Below are 16,044 nucleotides of genomic sequence, written 5' to 3'. Positions count from 1 at the left end.
GCCCAGCCAACCCTTTTCTGGATCTCCCCCACCCACCAAACATGGTGGAAGAATTTGGAATATGCAGAGCTGTTTGCCACACGCTGAGAAGAGATGCTGAGTGCTGACTAATTATATGTTAACTTGGCACAAGTCCTCTGAGAAGAAAGAACCTCAGTTGAGAAAATGCCTCCATACGACTGGACTGAAGGCAAGCCTGTAGAGCAGTGTCTTAGGTTAGCGAGTGTTGGGGTAGGTGATGCCATCCCTGGGCTGCTGTTCCTCGGTCCTCTAAGAAATCAAGCCAGGAAGCAGCATTCCTCTGTGGCCTTTGCATCAGCTCCTTCCTCCAGGATCCTGCCCAGTTTCAATTCCTGCTTTGGCTTCCCTCAATGGATTGTGATTCAAGATATGTAAAGCAAGTAAACCCTTTCTTCTCTGTTGTGGTGTTTGGTTGTGGTGTTCCATCACAGCAATAGTCACCCTGACTGTGTGTGTGTGTGTGTGTGTGTGTGTGTGTGAGAGAGAGAGAGAGAGAGAGAGAGAGAGAGAGAGAGAGAGAGAGAGAATAGAAGATGTGCAAATAATTCATAAAGACATTTCATCATCAACAAAATACAGCCAAGTATGGTGGCAAATCCTTGTCACCCCAGCACGGGGGAGGCAGAAGGTAACATACCACTTCCTGCCAAGGGAATAATATGGGAAGAGACAACAGCAACAACAGAAACACTGTCTTGCCAGAAAACCAAAAAGGACTTCAGCCAGGCGATCAAGATAGTATCATCAATGATAAGTCACATTAATAACACGCTCCTCGATATAATGTGTGAAGCAACGCTTTCCCCCTTCAGCGTGCCTCCCAACACTGCATTATCAAAGTCTAAGCATGAGGAAAATATCAGACAAATCGTGAATGAGCAACATTCCACAGAACATGACAATCCTCTCCAAACTGTCAAAGCCATCAAAAGCAAGGAAAGTCTGAGATGTTGAGTTAAGAGGAGCTGGGGCAGGGCTACTCAGTGCAGTGCGTCATTCCTGGATGGAATCCTAGAAGAATGAAGACAAGAGACGAGAATTCTGGCAACTGGTACTTCATTTAATTCAAGCTTGTCTCTGTCAGTCACAGGGAAGGGCGTGGGATCTCTTCATACCAGCGTTACAACTTTTCTGTTAATCTAAAATGGTTATAAAGTAATCTATTTATTAGGAAATGGAAAAATAGGCAAAACTTGTACTCTACTACAAAATTCCCTTTTTGCTGAAAACCTTTGATCTATTTTAGTTTTTTTTTATGTATTTATACTCTAGTTATAGAGAGCTAACTGAGAAACGACTCTACATGCAGTTTTATCTTTTGGCATGTACTAGGACTTTGTAATCATTTTCCTTATTAATACATATCTTAAAATATCTATATACTTTAATCTACAGGTTGGAACATGAAAATAGATAAACAATCTATGGTATTGTTATGTAATAAAAAACAAGATGAAGGTTTGAATATTTGTTTAATATGTGATCAGCGTATGGACATTATTTTCACATCTATTTCCTAACTGTACTGGACACTCTGGCCAGCACTCGACACTCTAGTCAAACCCTCAAAAGGTGAAGGCATTCTACCCCAGCTGTTGGGTGTGGTCTCCTACGGGGATTTCCTTGGCGGAGGAAAGCCACATGGTCATACTCTCTTCCTTAGGCAGCTGATCCAAAGTGTTTGAATCACTCCAAAGGGTTACCTTAATTTAGGACAGCATATGGCATAGCAAAGTGTCCACTGAATATGGCTTTGCTGGCCATCCATAGAGCACCACATCACAGCTCACCTTCATCCTCTGCACAGTCCTGTGCCCTCCATGGGGCATCACACAGTTCACCTTCATCCTCTGCACAACCCTATGTACTTACTTTCCTTTCCAGGATTCTGACCCTGAGAACAAACCCTGACAAACTCAAGCACACTGGTCTAGACTTCTAAGTCTGTCTCCAGTTCTGTTTCCCAAGAATATCAAGGCCGTAACACGGCTTCTTCCTGTACTGGGGTCTCAGAGAAATGTCCTTGCCTGATCCCATTACTCAGCCTCCTGGACTCAAGCCAGAATAAGTCATTGGAAAATATTGGCAGGAGACTGGAGGAAGGTGAGAAGAGGAAAAAATACGGGGTTGTAGGCTGCAGTAGCGGTGACGAGAGGCACACGAGACCCTACCCCTCTCTGCTTCTGTTTACTGACAACCAAAAGATTCATGAAGAGGAGTCATCACTATCTCCAATGTGTACCCGCCAAGTTCCAGTGGACAGTTCCAGACCCTCTGGTTCAACTCGGTATTCACAACACGAAACAAGAGGCCATGAATGTGAGAAAGAGATTTGTAAGAAGTGTGGGTTGATTAGTGGAGATGGGAGGGAGGTAAGAGGGGGCAGAAAGAATAACCAGAATGCATTATATACATGCATGAAACCGCCAAAAGACAAATTTAATTAATAATTTAAAAGACTTAATAGAAACAAAGTCAAATAAATTTCAGTTATATTTTTCTCTTGCTGGAAACAGCATAAAAGGGAGATCAAGCAGCCTTTAACCTTGAAAAAGGCCCAGGAGTTGTTCCATCGCAACTACACTGGCAACTTGAAGACAGAATTTAGAAGCAGGTAATGGATATATGGGTTTATAATTAGGAAGGGACAACAATTTTCCAGCCATAACAACATTTAATGTGTTGATTATGACTTTAGTCAATTTAATTATACACATTCATGTCACTAAAGAATCTCAAACTTGCATTTATAAGAACATTTATGCTTAACCCTTTCAATTTTTTTTGTTCCTTTAGTAAATGCTCTTTAACAAGAGCTCTGTGCTTTGATGATGATGATGACTTGAAAAACTATAAAGGGTTTTAAATAAATGAATTTTGGAGCTGTAGCTCAGTGGGCAGGGTGTTTGCTGAATTGTACAAGGCCCTAGGTTTGAGCTCCACATTATACAAACAAATAAAACCATTATGACATCACTCATTGTCCAATAGAAAATTTTAAGATGACAGAAATGTCCTATATATCGTAAGTTTCAAGGCTGTATGAACATGTTAGAGCTGCATGTTGGAACTCTGGCTCGGATAATGATATTCTATTGTATTTAATGTTAATTCATTAGAATGTTAAATAATTGCACATATCCTGTGGGAGAAAAAAAAGTTACAAAGTGATCAAAAAATGGAAATAGGACAGTGTGCTCTTTCTCCATCCACTCTTCAATCTGTCTCCACTATTAACACTAAAATGGTCTTTTAAAAATGTAAATTGGACCTTATCTTGTTGCTAAGATCAAAAAAAGAAAACAAAACCAAACAACCATCAGAAAAAATACTTCAGTACTTTCCAGTCTCTCTGAGAAACCTAAACACACACACACACACACACACACACACACACACACACACACGGAGCAGGGAGCAAACAGGAGTTCTGCACAGCAGGCAGACCAGGGCTGGGACAGGCACATGCTCCTTACTCTCCCAGGGCCTCTGCCCATGCTACAGCCTCCCTGGGAACCTTTTCTCCAGTCTGTTGCTTCCTAAGAGAAGCCTCCTCAGAGCAGGACCTCAATTCTCCTGCTCTCCACTCTCCACCCTGTGTACAGCTCCTGAGAACCATTTCCCACAGCTGCCGCTAGATCTCCCTTCTGTGATTCTTGGACACCCACCAGGCCCCTGGGTGTAGACAAAAAGAACAAAGAGAATATCTTCGGGTGCTTGGGCAGGGCAAGAGTTGAGACTGTTGTGCAGTACTGCTTGCCCAAGGAGCTCTAAATTCTCAGTGAATAAATACATGAGCCATCCCAGGAACAACAAACACAAACTCAGCATCTGCGGTTTATCAGACATAAAGGTGGCAACTGTTATCCTTCTTTATAGGGGTGAAGAAACAAAGACACAGGAAAGTTGGGGTCTTGCCCAGAACACACAGCAGTTACTGGAAGAGGTAAGATCAACACCCCAGTCGTCTGGCTCCAAAGTCAGTACTCTAACCGCTAAGTTAGGCATCCACATGACTTAGCGGTTAAGGGACATGGAAGATAGGCCAAAGAAGAGCAAAAGGATGTCTTATATGAGAGATTACACTAACGTAGATCCCAGGGAGCCTGGTGTTGCCTGAGGAGAGGAAAGAAGATGGGAAGAGCACTCCTGGGAGAGAGAATAAAACCAGCCTGTGGAAAGTATCATGCCACAGGAAATGCTGAGCTCAGTCCCCAACAACCGTGTGCTTGTAATACCACCAGGGCTGAGGAGTAGGGATGGGCAAGGGTTCTTGGGTTCCAGTGAGAGACCCTGTCTCAAAAAGCAAAACAAAGAGTGAGCCAGAAAGACAGCTCAGCAGAAGAGGTGTCTGCTGCTCAGACTGATGACCTACATTCTGTCCCTAGAACCCACATGGAGGAAGGAGAGAATAGACTCTGGGTAGTTGTCCTCTGACCTCCACATGTGTGCCATGGCACCCACACAGGAATGCAAACACAGAAGGAAAACCAAGTAAAGCAAGCTTACTAAAACCAGTTTTGAAAACGGTGACTGGCTCCTGAAGATTGACATTCAAGATTGATCTCTGGGGGCTGGAGAGATGGCTCAGTGGTTAAGAACATGGCCTGCTCTTCCAAAGGTCCCGAGTTCAATTCCCAGCAACCACATGCCTGGTGCCCTCTTCTGGCCTGCAGGCATACGCAGACAGTACATTGTATACATAATAAATAAACATTTTAAAAAAAGATTGATCACTGACCTCAATATGTATCTGCACACACATGTTCATTGCATACATGTATATAGATATAAGATAGATAGATAGATAGATAGATAGATAGATAGATAGATAGATAGATAGATAGATAGACAGATAGATAGACAGATAGATAGACAGATAGACAGATAGACACACAGACACACAGACAGATAGACATATAGATGAGTGTAATGGAAAGCTGTGTGAGCAGAGCTGAAACATTTGGGACCTCTATCTTGGCTTTGACTCTAATTGACAAAGATCCCAAAGAGAAAAGACAAACCAATGGAAGTCAGGATGGACGGTCAGACTCTGTCAGTCAAGATGTTTGCTGAAGCTTACCTCATGGTGTTGTGCCAACTGAAGAACATGGTTGAGTTGTGACAACTGGTAAAGCCAACAAAGGTGTATATGCACTTAGTAAACACCTGGCACTTACTGTGTGTTAGGGTCTTCTGAATGCTTGTCAGATGCTAACTTGTAAATAGCAACACGAGAATGTCCCTGGCTGTTGGTACTGCTGCTACAAATGGATAAAAGTGTCCAGCACAAGCCCTTTGCTGATAAAATTTGCTGTACTTGGGTAATAAGAAATAACACTAACAAGGAGGTCCCAGAAGCACAAAATTTCAAAGCAAAGAAGCCCACTTAATCCATGTTCTTAAAGTGAAAGTCTCCTGGTCAGAGGCCTCACAGGGAACTCTTAGTTTGCACTCTCCGTGATCACTATCACTTTTGCTTGAACCATTCCAGAAAAATCAATCATGATTTTTCTTTCTGTTTCCAAAGGAGACAAATATACACACACTTGTGCCTGCTGGAGTTCTTCCCATCCCCTTCCTTTGAACTAACTGAAGGAGGGATTTAAATAAATACTACTCAAATGGTTTTGTATTCATTTCCCTGGGTAACTAAAAAGCTGCTGAGATTGAGAGTCTGTCCACAGTGCTCCATACCTGCCTGCCCGAACAGATCTCATTGACATTTCCTAAAATCCCTGAAATCCAAACGTCTATGATGCTGGTGGCACTTTATCAAGAGCCACTGATTTTGGACAATGTGATATCTCGGAATAAACCCTGTACCAAGAACCTTTTATCTAATTCAACATCACCTGGAGAGCACTGGTAAGAGATCCCTCTGCTTGGCTTTGTGTTGAGGTATCTGTCTAGGTAACGCAGCCATGGAAATTTATCTGGAGAGCTCTACTGATGGCCCGCTGTAAGAGAAATAAGTACGGTATTTGGATAGATAGGGGGTGGACTCAGAAAAACATCTGCTATCTGACTGATGATGGCCATAGCAGAAACTTGGCTGTGCTTGGAGAAATAAACAGCAATTAGGGGACAAGCCACAGCAGGGTAAGGAAGGCAATTAAAGTAAGAGCACAGGTAGTTAGTTCTCCGTGATGGAAACTGTGCCTTGAAGGGACGAGTCCATTATCACAGAGTTCCACCCATGTCCGGGACAATTGTACTAGAGCAACCACAAGCCACTACTGTCGAGGCCACAGAGGAGCACTTAGCTTTTTATCTCGTTCTGTGTAATTAAATCATGATGTCAGCGGCACAGCTGATTAGAATTCCCAGGTATAGAAATCCACGTTGTTGGGCCTTATAGCCCTGTGGTATGCTGGGACACTCCAAATTTTAACCTGCTGATGACGGCCCAGAAGGTCTGGGGTGGGGCCTGTGACCCTTTATTTCTCACAAATTCCAAGGAAGGAGACTGATATGTCACAAGAACACATGCTCACATTGCTAACAACAAGAAAAATAGACACTTACCCAGAGAATACAGTGCGCCACCTTGTATATATTGTCTGATTGTCTAAACAGCCCTCTGATGTAGTTTTATCTCCATATCTGTGGAAGCTGATATTTAGGAAACATACTTTTCTTACTCAATCAGCTAATAACAATACTAGTTTAAATTTAATTGTCTGACTCTAAAACTGTTCACCAAAACCACAGAGGTGAGATTCACAAAATTATTAGTTTTGTGATCATAAGTGATTTTTAACTGCAACCTTTTCTGAGACATGACTTTTCCGTCTCCAACAGGGGGTGAAGGCAGACTGGACCACATGATCCATCCACGGAGATGCATTTTGAAGTCTATAAAGGCTGGAGAGAAAGCTCGGTAAGCAAGGTGCTTGCCATACAAGACCTGAGTTTGGTATCCAAAATCCACATAAAAAAGCCTAGTGTGGTGGCACATGATTGTAATCACCAAAGAGGAGGAAGCCATTTAGTTTGATTGTAACTGCAGGGTCTCACTTCCTCCAGAAAACCTACTGTACGTCCATCTGTGACTGATATGTTAAGTTCACACTTTCAATTCTGTCATTCGGAGAAATTAAAGATGGCAAAATCTGAGATTTAATAAAATCTGTGTAGCAGGGCATGCTGGTACACGCCTTTAATCCCTGCACTTCAGAGGCAGAGGCAGGAGGATCTCCATGATTTTGAGGCCAGCCTGGGCTACAAAGACAGTTCTAGGACAGCTGTTAAACAGAGAATTCTGTCTTGAAGAAACAAAGTAAATAAAAATACAATCTGTATAACAATCTGTGTAATAAAATCCTTTATTGCTTCATCTAGGACATTCTTGTTAAATTGAGCTGTTTGGGATGGGAGGAGGTTGTTTTTGCTGCTGCTGCTACTGCTGCTGATCTTTTTTAAATGAGGGATCCAAGACCGCTTGTCTAAATGGTCCCATTGCCTTGACTTCCACCATGGCATCAATGGGTTTTCCACTCCATAGCACTAAGACGCTGTCACCTAGAACCAACTTGGCAAAAGGACAATGAATATCTTTCTGATATACTAAGATAATATTGAATTGAGCTGAGTGTGGGCACACACCTTTAATCCCAGTATTTAGGAGGCAGAGACAGGGGTATTTCTATGAGTTTGAGGACAGCCTGGTCCACATACAGAAATTCAAACCAATCAGGGGTACATAGTGAAACCCTGAAGAAGAAGAAGAAGAAGAAGAAGAAGAAGAAGAAGAAGAAGGAGGAGGAGGAGGAGGAGGAGGAGGAGGAGGAGGAGGAGGAGGAGGAGGAGGAGGAGGAGGAGGAACGGGAGGAGGAGGAGGAGGAGAGGAGGGGGAGGAGGAGGAGGGGGAGGAGGAGGGGAAGAGGAGGAGGAAGGGGAGGAGGAGGATAAGGAGGAGGAGGAGGAAGAAGAGATTCTGACTTAGAGTCCTTCTACAAGGCCCTTAGGAAACCCCCTAAGGGTCTGTTTTGAGAACTGCTGCCTAAATATTCTGGCTAAAAATTTGCTCCAGCTATGTTGTCTTTGAACTATAATCATACTTATCCAAAATCACATGAAGATGGTTTATATTAATATGAGTTTCTACTTGGGAAAAGTCTGGTAACGCATGTAATGTTACCATTAAAACTACTGAGTCTCTTTTTTGTTCTCTCCATAAGAGACCATGGGCCTCAGATGTCCATTATGACTCTACATCTGTGTGCCAACAAATTTTCCAATTACAATAAGAAAACAGCCTGAGAAACAAAGAAATTTTTCTCAAGAATGCTTTGCTGAAGAACAAGCTAGAAGGCTCTTTAAGGTTCCCAAATCACATCTGGAGAGGATGCTTGCCAGCTAAATTATTTCAAAGTTCTACAGTACAGTGAGACTATTAAGCAGTGTCATGATTATAAAAAGCCAACTCTCGCCGGGTGCTGGCGGGCGCACACCTTTAATCCCAGCACTTGGGAGGCAGAGGCAGACAGATCTCTGTGAGTTCGAGGCAACCTGGCCCACAAGAGCTAGTTCCAGGACAGGCTCCAAAGCTACAGAGAAACCCTGTTCAGAAAAACAAACAAACAAACAAAAACCCAACCTCTAAGTTGTTTGTTTTAGAAACTTGGGGCCCAACAGGACTGATTCTGCCTCTTGTCTGAGGGGGCAGTTTCAGTGGTCAGAACGACCAAATCAGCTACCACCCAGACCTACATCCTGGGCCTTGGATTGGCCCACTCTAACAGCTGTTCCATCTATGAACATATGAGCATCCTAACATCATATATACTTCAACATCCTGGAGCTCATAAAGGGAATGGCCCTGTGGAACAATAACCACAGGATCTCCGTGACTCAGGCAACAACAGGACATCCAAGGAGGATTTCGAGGATGACCCAGTAATGGTGGTGTACCAGAAACCAGAGGCCTGCCTTGAACCAGACCAATGTCTCATTGCAATGAACACTTTGCCAGTGGGGCTGATTGGACAAAGGGGGTATATTGCATGACACACTGTACCTTCTGATGCCACTAGGATGAATGAAGAGGTAGGGGATGGAAAGATGAGTGAACAAGGTGGGTTTATTTGTTTTCTTTTGTTTTTAACTAACTTGGCAGAGGGCATCCTACAGGAATGAAGAATGGATATGGAAGGACTGGGAGGTGAGAGTGATTGGGGTATATGATGTGAAATTTCCAAAGAATCAATAAAGAATTGTGTTTAAAAAAAAAAAAAGGAAGAAACTCACAAGACAATTTACTCACATAGATGGTAACTAAAAGTATATTGATTTTTGGGTTCCCTCAGGAAAACACAGTCAGTAATTATCCAAAGAAAGCTATCTCACTGTATAAACGATCTGTACATCACCACACTATTGATCTCCTTTTCCATCATCCATTATAAAGAGCACAAAGAGGAAAAGGGAAAAGACCGTGGCAGTGCAGTCATGACAAATCTAGATGTAACACTTGGTCTTTACAGGGTTGGCAAACAGATGAGAGAGGATTAGGGCTAAGGACTTCCTAAAACTATTGCTGGGACTTTTGCCTATGAGTGTGCATTTTTAGAAGTGGAGCAAATGAACAACCTGAATACCATTAGGCATTTATCAATGACACACTTCGGACAGGGAGGCTAGTTCAGGCACCGCCTGCAATGTCAGCACAAGGGCCTGAGTTCAGCCCCAGAACCCACATTTTAAAAAATCATTAACTTTAAAAAAAGAAAGAAAAGAAAAGAAAAATGAAGTCAGGCCTCATGGCTTATGTTTGTAATCCCCATGGTGAAAAGGTGAGCACAGGCTGATCCCTGGGGCTACTGGGTAATCAATCAGTCTACCCTACATGTCAAGGCCCAGGCTAGTGAAGAACTATGTCTTAAACCACAAGGGAAGGGTGCCTAAGGAACAGAAGAAGTTGACCTCTGTCACACACACACACACACACACACACACACACACACACACAAATTCAGTCTCCTTGATTGCATTCCACAACTTCCAGATCTTCCAAAACAGACCCTGAGACCTCAGCATTCTCTACACCTCGAAGGCAAGCCCCACGTGGTCTCTAGGCATACAAACGTTCTAGAATCCTGAATGACTCCCTCCCTCGGTGCTTGTTTCCTTGAATGCAAGATAGAAGTGGCTATTGCTATATTTTCCTAATACAGTATTGATCCGTCAAGGGTCAGTAAAAACATATATGAGAAATGGTTTTGAAAACTACAGACACTACATGAGCTTTTGTAGCCATCAGGTCTCTGCCACCCACGTTTCCACCAATTCTTCTAAAAACTAGAAGAGAAAACTAGCCATTACAGATGTTACACAGCTGTTGTACTGAAGACTTGGCTAACTGAAATACTGAGGTCAAGTGTTCCAGTTAATATTTAACACAACATTCCTGCCACTGTTTTGAAAAACCTCGTTTGATTCTTTCTCGCCTTAGTAAATGTGTAACATGTATTTAGACACCAAGAAATTTTTCATATTGAATGAACATTTTGATTATCCATCCATCCAGGGCAGACTTATGCTTACAAAATAACCTATGTTCTATCTTGATCTCCAAAGCCCAAAGTTTCTTGTTTACATTTGGGGATGTGTAGGGAAAAATATTTCATGGTTGACGGAAGCAAGTTTAGTTTATCCAAATACAGATCTTTAGTTATAGTTATCCTCCAAAAGCTTCTTCATTTATAAATTGTTTGGAACTTGAAACATCACTCTCTCTCTCTCTCTCTAGCAAAAATAATGTTATGAAACATAACTAAGTTCTTTGGCTTGTCCCCAAAGTCTATAATAAAGATGAAATATATCTTCTAATATTCAAATAAGCACAGACACTCTCTCACACACACACACATGCACACACACATACATGCACACACACACACATGCACACACACACACATTTTTCAATGGTATTTATCATGCTCGAAAACAATACTGTCTATAAAACTATTTTAATTTTAAATATTGATATCTGGAAAAGAAAAAGTTGCCGGAAGAAAATAAGGAGTCGGCAAACCAAAAATTCTGTAGTTAGTCTAGAATGGTCAGTGGCCTCCAGCTCTCAATTATCAAAGTGGGTGTTTTCCCACCCAGCGTGGCCACTGTTCAGAGTCGTGCTTAAGATGCTGTGGAGACAGGAGATGGCAAAAGGGAAGAAGAAGAGAAGTAAGAGGGATGTCGAGAAGGTGGCTGTGTTCCCGAGAAAGGGACCACATGGAGGATAAACGGCTGGGTCACAAAACGTACGACGGGAGTAACAGAGCACACCTCAAGGCAGAAGAGAAGAAACAACAGCAAACGGGACTGAGAAAACATCTCTAAGAGTGCCACGGCCTAATCCAGGGGGAGAGGGCAGAGTCAACACAGCAAAAGAAGCCTTGGCATAAACGGGGGAGGTTTATTTCGGCTTTTGTAGATGTACTGGCCTGGCCGCAACTGAGTTGTGTGTGCCAAAGGGAAAGCTTGGGGTAACGTTTCTGATTCTGCACCCAAGTGAAGACAGGCTGCGCATGGGCTCTGCTTGGGCACGCAGGCTTTCATTCATCTTGTTCATTCATGACCGCTGCTATCACGGCCATCCAAATAAAATATGATCCCAGTTTTTACCTCACCCCTGCAATTAGAGGCAAGTGCCAAGCTTATTTGGATTCCTCACATTCTGGGTTTGTAACTCAGGGTTCTGTCTTCCCATCATACCCTTTCTCAACTCAGAGTACGATTCTAACTAGAAATATAGTATGGTCATTCAACCAACAAAATGCTGATGAATGTGAGACCCACCCAAAACCACAACAGTCTACCAGGACTCCTCCCTTCTTCCTGCATATCAGAGCAGACGAAACAAATAGCTTTGGAGGTATATTTTAGACTCTTCTAGCTTTGAAGATAGCCTGGTCATTTTGAAATAAAACACTAAAACTTTGGCTCGGTAGATATTAAATCTGCAAATCAATGAGCAAGGTCAATTCAAAGGCGATTAAGGGAGTTATTCTGAATATCCTTCAAGTCTAATGGAAAAGGGGAGGAAGCTAAGAGAATGAACCTTTACACCCAAGCCTCAGTAGATCGAGGTCTCAACTTCAGCTTCTTAGAAGGAACTCTGACGGGAAGGTCGAAGCAGTCTTCAGTCGCCACTATGGACAGCAAATCCGGCATCATATAGCACACTCTAGCTCCACAATTGTAGGAGAAGGTTACACACTCATAAAAGTAGTGTTTCAGCAGGCCAAACAGGAACATGTGCGGCTATAGACTTGAAAGCTACTAGTCCATTTAAAACTATAATAGGGAACTTGAATATTTCAGATAAATACCTGAGACCAGCTTTAGAAGTTTTATTTCAGTTCAAATTTGATCTGGAATCAAGGGGGGGGGGCATTCCATGCCAAACACTACTATACTTTGGGTTATAAATATATACTCAAAGCTTTATGAGCTAAAAGTCTTGGTCCTCGGGATAGTACTTTTGGGGGTGGTAAATTTGGAAAACTATCTCGTGGGAGATTCTTGGGCCATGGATGGCGTGACTCGAAGAGGACTCTGGGATCCTGGGCTCCATCTATGCTTGCTTTATCCATTCCTGTGCCCCTCTGCAGCCCCCACTCTTCTCAACAGAGGCCCAAAGCAATGGACTCTCCAGCAACATGATCTGATTCAACCTTTTCTCTTAGCAGCTTAACTGCCCTGCCGACATAGTTCCCCACAGTCAGTGAAGGCGAACACACAGGTCACAAAGGACGAGAGTGGGGCTTGTTTTTCTCTCTTGCTCTTAGGTCTGACCAAGCATCACCAGGGCAATCACGGCTAGAGTTCAAGCCCCCTCTTTTCATTCACTCCTATACAGCTAGACCCTTTTCGTTAATGAGAGAAAATCAGAGAAAAGTGTGAAATGGCAACTCCACTGATTCGTCCCTGTGCAAGGTAACCCTATGATTATCCCTTGGATTAGAAGCCTGTGGCTTGGGAGTGGGGACCTCTCCTGATCCTAACCCCAGGATGCAATTAGTCCAACCTGATTCTTCAGCTTTGTACAAACTGTGCTGATGCTTAATCTGAAAACAGAAACAAGATAAATCCAATGATTATAGTTTTCTCTAGAAAACACATCCTTTGATGACAGTTGTCAAATTCCTTTGAGGGCTTTGGCTAGACGGCTATTGAAGTAGGGGAGGAAAAGAGACAAAACAGGTTTCACTTCCAGTTCAGCCCTCAACTAAGAGCTTCGGTGATAAATCAAAAACCTTGGTGTCTGTTTCTATTTTCTGGCTCACAGTAGCCCACCAAGAGATCTGAGAGGGGCTAGAGGGGTGGGATAGCAAGTAAGCACACTCGCTGTTCTTGCAAAGGACCCAGGTTCAGTTCCCAGCACCCACGTGGTGGCTCACAACCACCTGTAAACCACGATTCCGAGGGATCTAACACCCTCTTCTGGTCTCTGTGGATACAAGGCACACACAAGATAAACAAACATAAAAAGATAAACAAATATATATATACATATATATTTAATAAACTAGCCTATACATATATAGGCTAAATATTCATACACATAAATTAAAAATATATAAATCTTTAAAAATGATCTGAGTCAAGGATTCTTTCTAATTCTATATAAGTTACATACAAATACCATATATTCAAATATACCAAATATTCATAGTTGATCTGCTTGAGGAAATCCTACGGTATATCCATGACAGTTTCTCAGAGGTTTATCATCGGAGCCACTTGTAATGATGGAATACCATCCAACCACCTGACTGCAGGTGTCAAAGTCTGAGAACTGTGTTCTAAAGATAAAGATTTGCTGAGGGCCTATAAGCAAACTAGTCAAATCTAATTCAATAACTAGAAATCCTTTAAAGACTTATAGTAACTATATAAACATGTTTTGTATTAAAATTTCATAAATATTCAGTGTGTCTTTATTGAGTATTTCATAGTATGCTAAGTACCTAAGGGCACTGATACTCAGTAATTTAAGTAGTCATGTAACACCTAAGGTCTTCCATTTAAAAAAAAAAAAAAGAACTCACTACACTCAAACTAAATAAATGCCCATCAATATTGTATGAGTGACATATGATACAAAATTATACCCTAAGGTGCAGCAGCCTGTGGTTTGGGTCACTTCTCGGACTTATTTTTAAGAACTAAGGATATGACACCATCTCTTAAGTCTAGAAATTTTGGTCCTGAAAGTCCTATGGTGTCTGCATAGAACCTTAAATATAGTGCAAATGGAAATGACTACACAAAGTTAAACACCAAAAAGGAGGTTTTTCAACCAAACACTGCTCAAGTCTTATTGTGTGACCGTGTCTTAGGATGCACTGTCTGCAGAAAGCTGTGGCTTGCATATACAATAAAATAACTACATCTTCCTTTGGGTCTGAATTTAATCCCCCATGTCCACTGCTCCATTTGAGTGTGCAAGAGAGTTGATGCTCTCAATTGATCACAACAGCCCTAATCCTGGTTGGAATAATGCAAGCCCCCCAAGAACATAGACCGACCATGAGACTTAGCCTCTCTGATGCAAGGAAGATTCAGAGTGAACACCAGCGTCCTGCTTCCAAAAGTTGGCTGTGGATCCTGCAACTGTCCTAACAAAATAGCAGTGAAATACAGCAGGCGGCTGTGCCAGCAACACAAACAGTGCAGCCTGTGGTTAAAAGAGCGGGCAATAAATCCCAGGCCGCTTCCGAGTCACATACAGGTTTCTAAGCAGCTGCAAGAAAATACCACGACAAAGCCAAACCAAGGTGTTTTCTAAAGTTCCCGATACTTTGAAAAGCTATGATAAATCTTTTCAACTGGAATGGATCCATCTAAAGCCGTGAACACCTGTACCCCGAACAAGGCCACCCAAACGGTTACAAACATCGCGGCACTTTTTGCTGTCTTTTTTCCCCTTTAGATATCCCTGTACTATCTGCAGAGGGGGGGGGGGGGAGTATTTCACGGTGACTATTTTATTAGCCTGCTCCCTCAGGGCAAGAGGCAGAGACCCTGCAGGTCACCGCGTGCTAGCGCAGGAGGCGCCCTGGCTGGCTCTCTCTGGCAACCCAGTGCTGACCGTGCTCTCTGCTCTCCCTCGCGCCCTCCCTGGGTGTCCGGTCGCGGCGAGCGCCCACTTACCAGCGACAGCACTTTGTAGGTGTTGGGGTCCTTGGCTGTGCGGCCGCGCTCCGCCTTCTCCAGCGGCTCCTCCCCTAGGTCCATGGGTGCCAGCAGCGTGGCTGTGGCTGGCGATTCCGGCTCGCGGCCGTTCCCCGCAGGGCCATGCCGGGGCCCGCGTCCTGCCTGGTCGCCTTCGCGCTCCATCGCTCCGCTCTGCCCCTTACGGGACGAGCTTTAATAGGCTCGCCGCCCCGCCCCGCCCCGCCCCCGCCCCCGCCGGACCCTTGGCTCCCGGCCCTCGGCCAGTTCTCCTGCCCGAGCCGCTCAACGCCCCGGATTATTTGGCTTCCTGTCTGATTTCGGTCCCTGGGCGCGTGGGCTATTTTGGGTCCCTGGCGTGGGCGTGTCTTTAACTTCCACCCCAAGCCCTCTGCCCGCCCGCGATCGTGGCACCTGAATCCTTGCAGGAATCGCCCCGCGTGGCCTCGCCGCGAGGTCTGGACTGGAATGGCTGTGTGGTCTGTAGAGGGCATGAGATCATGGAACCCCAAAATAGAGCCTTGAGAGGATGCGGCGGCCCCGAGGTCTCAAAGGCGGGAGACAGTAGGCTTTTACCAGACCTGCGCGTTTCTCCGGGAAAATGCAAATGAGCACGTGGAGAAGCGACTTTCTTTTTCTCCCAGGAGTGCAAACAAGAATTCCCTGCCTCGAGCTACTAAACATAGGACAGAGGTTTCCCACACCACTCACTGATGGATTTGCCCAAACACGCCATATGTGGGACATGTGGCTTCTGGGGTTGCCTTCTTAATATTTTTATTTATTAGTTATCTTAGACTTCCGGAGGTTTCCAGGTGTCTGTGTCATGTCCTCTGGAGG

General features: G+C 43.7%; 1 protein-coding gene across 1 annotated transcript in view; it reads right to left on the bottom strand.

The window, feature by feature from the left end:
- Positions 1-15,391, bottom strand: part of Enpp1 (ectonucleotide pyrophosphatase/phosphodiesterase 1) — a 64,275-nt gene extending 48,884 nt beyond the window's left edge. Inside the window, exon 1 of the mRNA XM_050130777.1 lies at positions 15,184-15,391. Coding sequence (XP_049986734.1) covers positions 15,184-15,369 — 186 coding nt within the window. The 5' untranslated portion in view covers positions 15,370-15,391. The remainder of the gene's footprint in view (positions 1-15,183) is intronic.
- Positions 15,392-16,044: the final 653 nt, after the last annotated feature.

The sequence above is a fragment of the Alexandromys fortis genome, unplaced genomic scaffold (assembly GCF_014885135.2).
Source record: "Alexandromys fortis isolate MF-2015 unplaced genomic scaffold, M_Fortis_MF-2015_v1.1 scaffold_354, whole genome shotgun sequence".
NCBI classification, from domain to species: domain Eukaryota; kingdom Metazoa; phylum Chordata; class Mammalia; order Rodentia; family Cricetidae; genus Alexandromys; species Alexandromys fortis.
The sequence above is the reverse complement of the archived record's forward strand: the minus strand, read 5'-3'. Positions and strand labels throughout refer to the sequence as shown.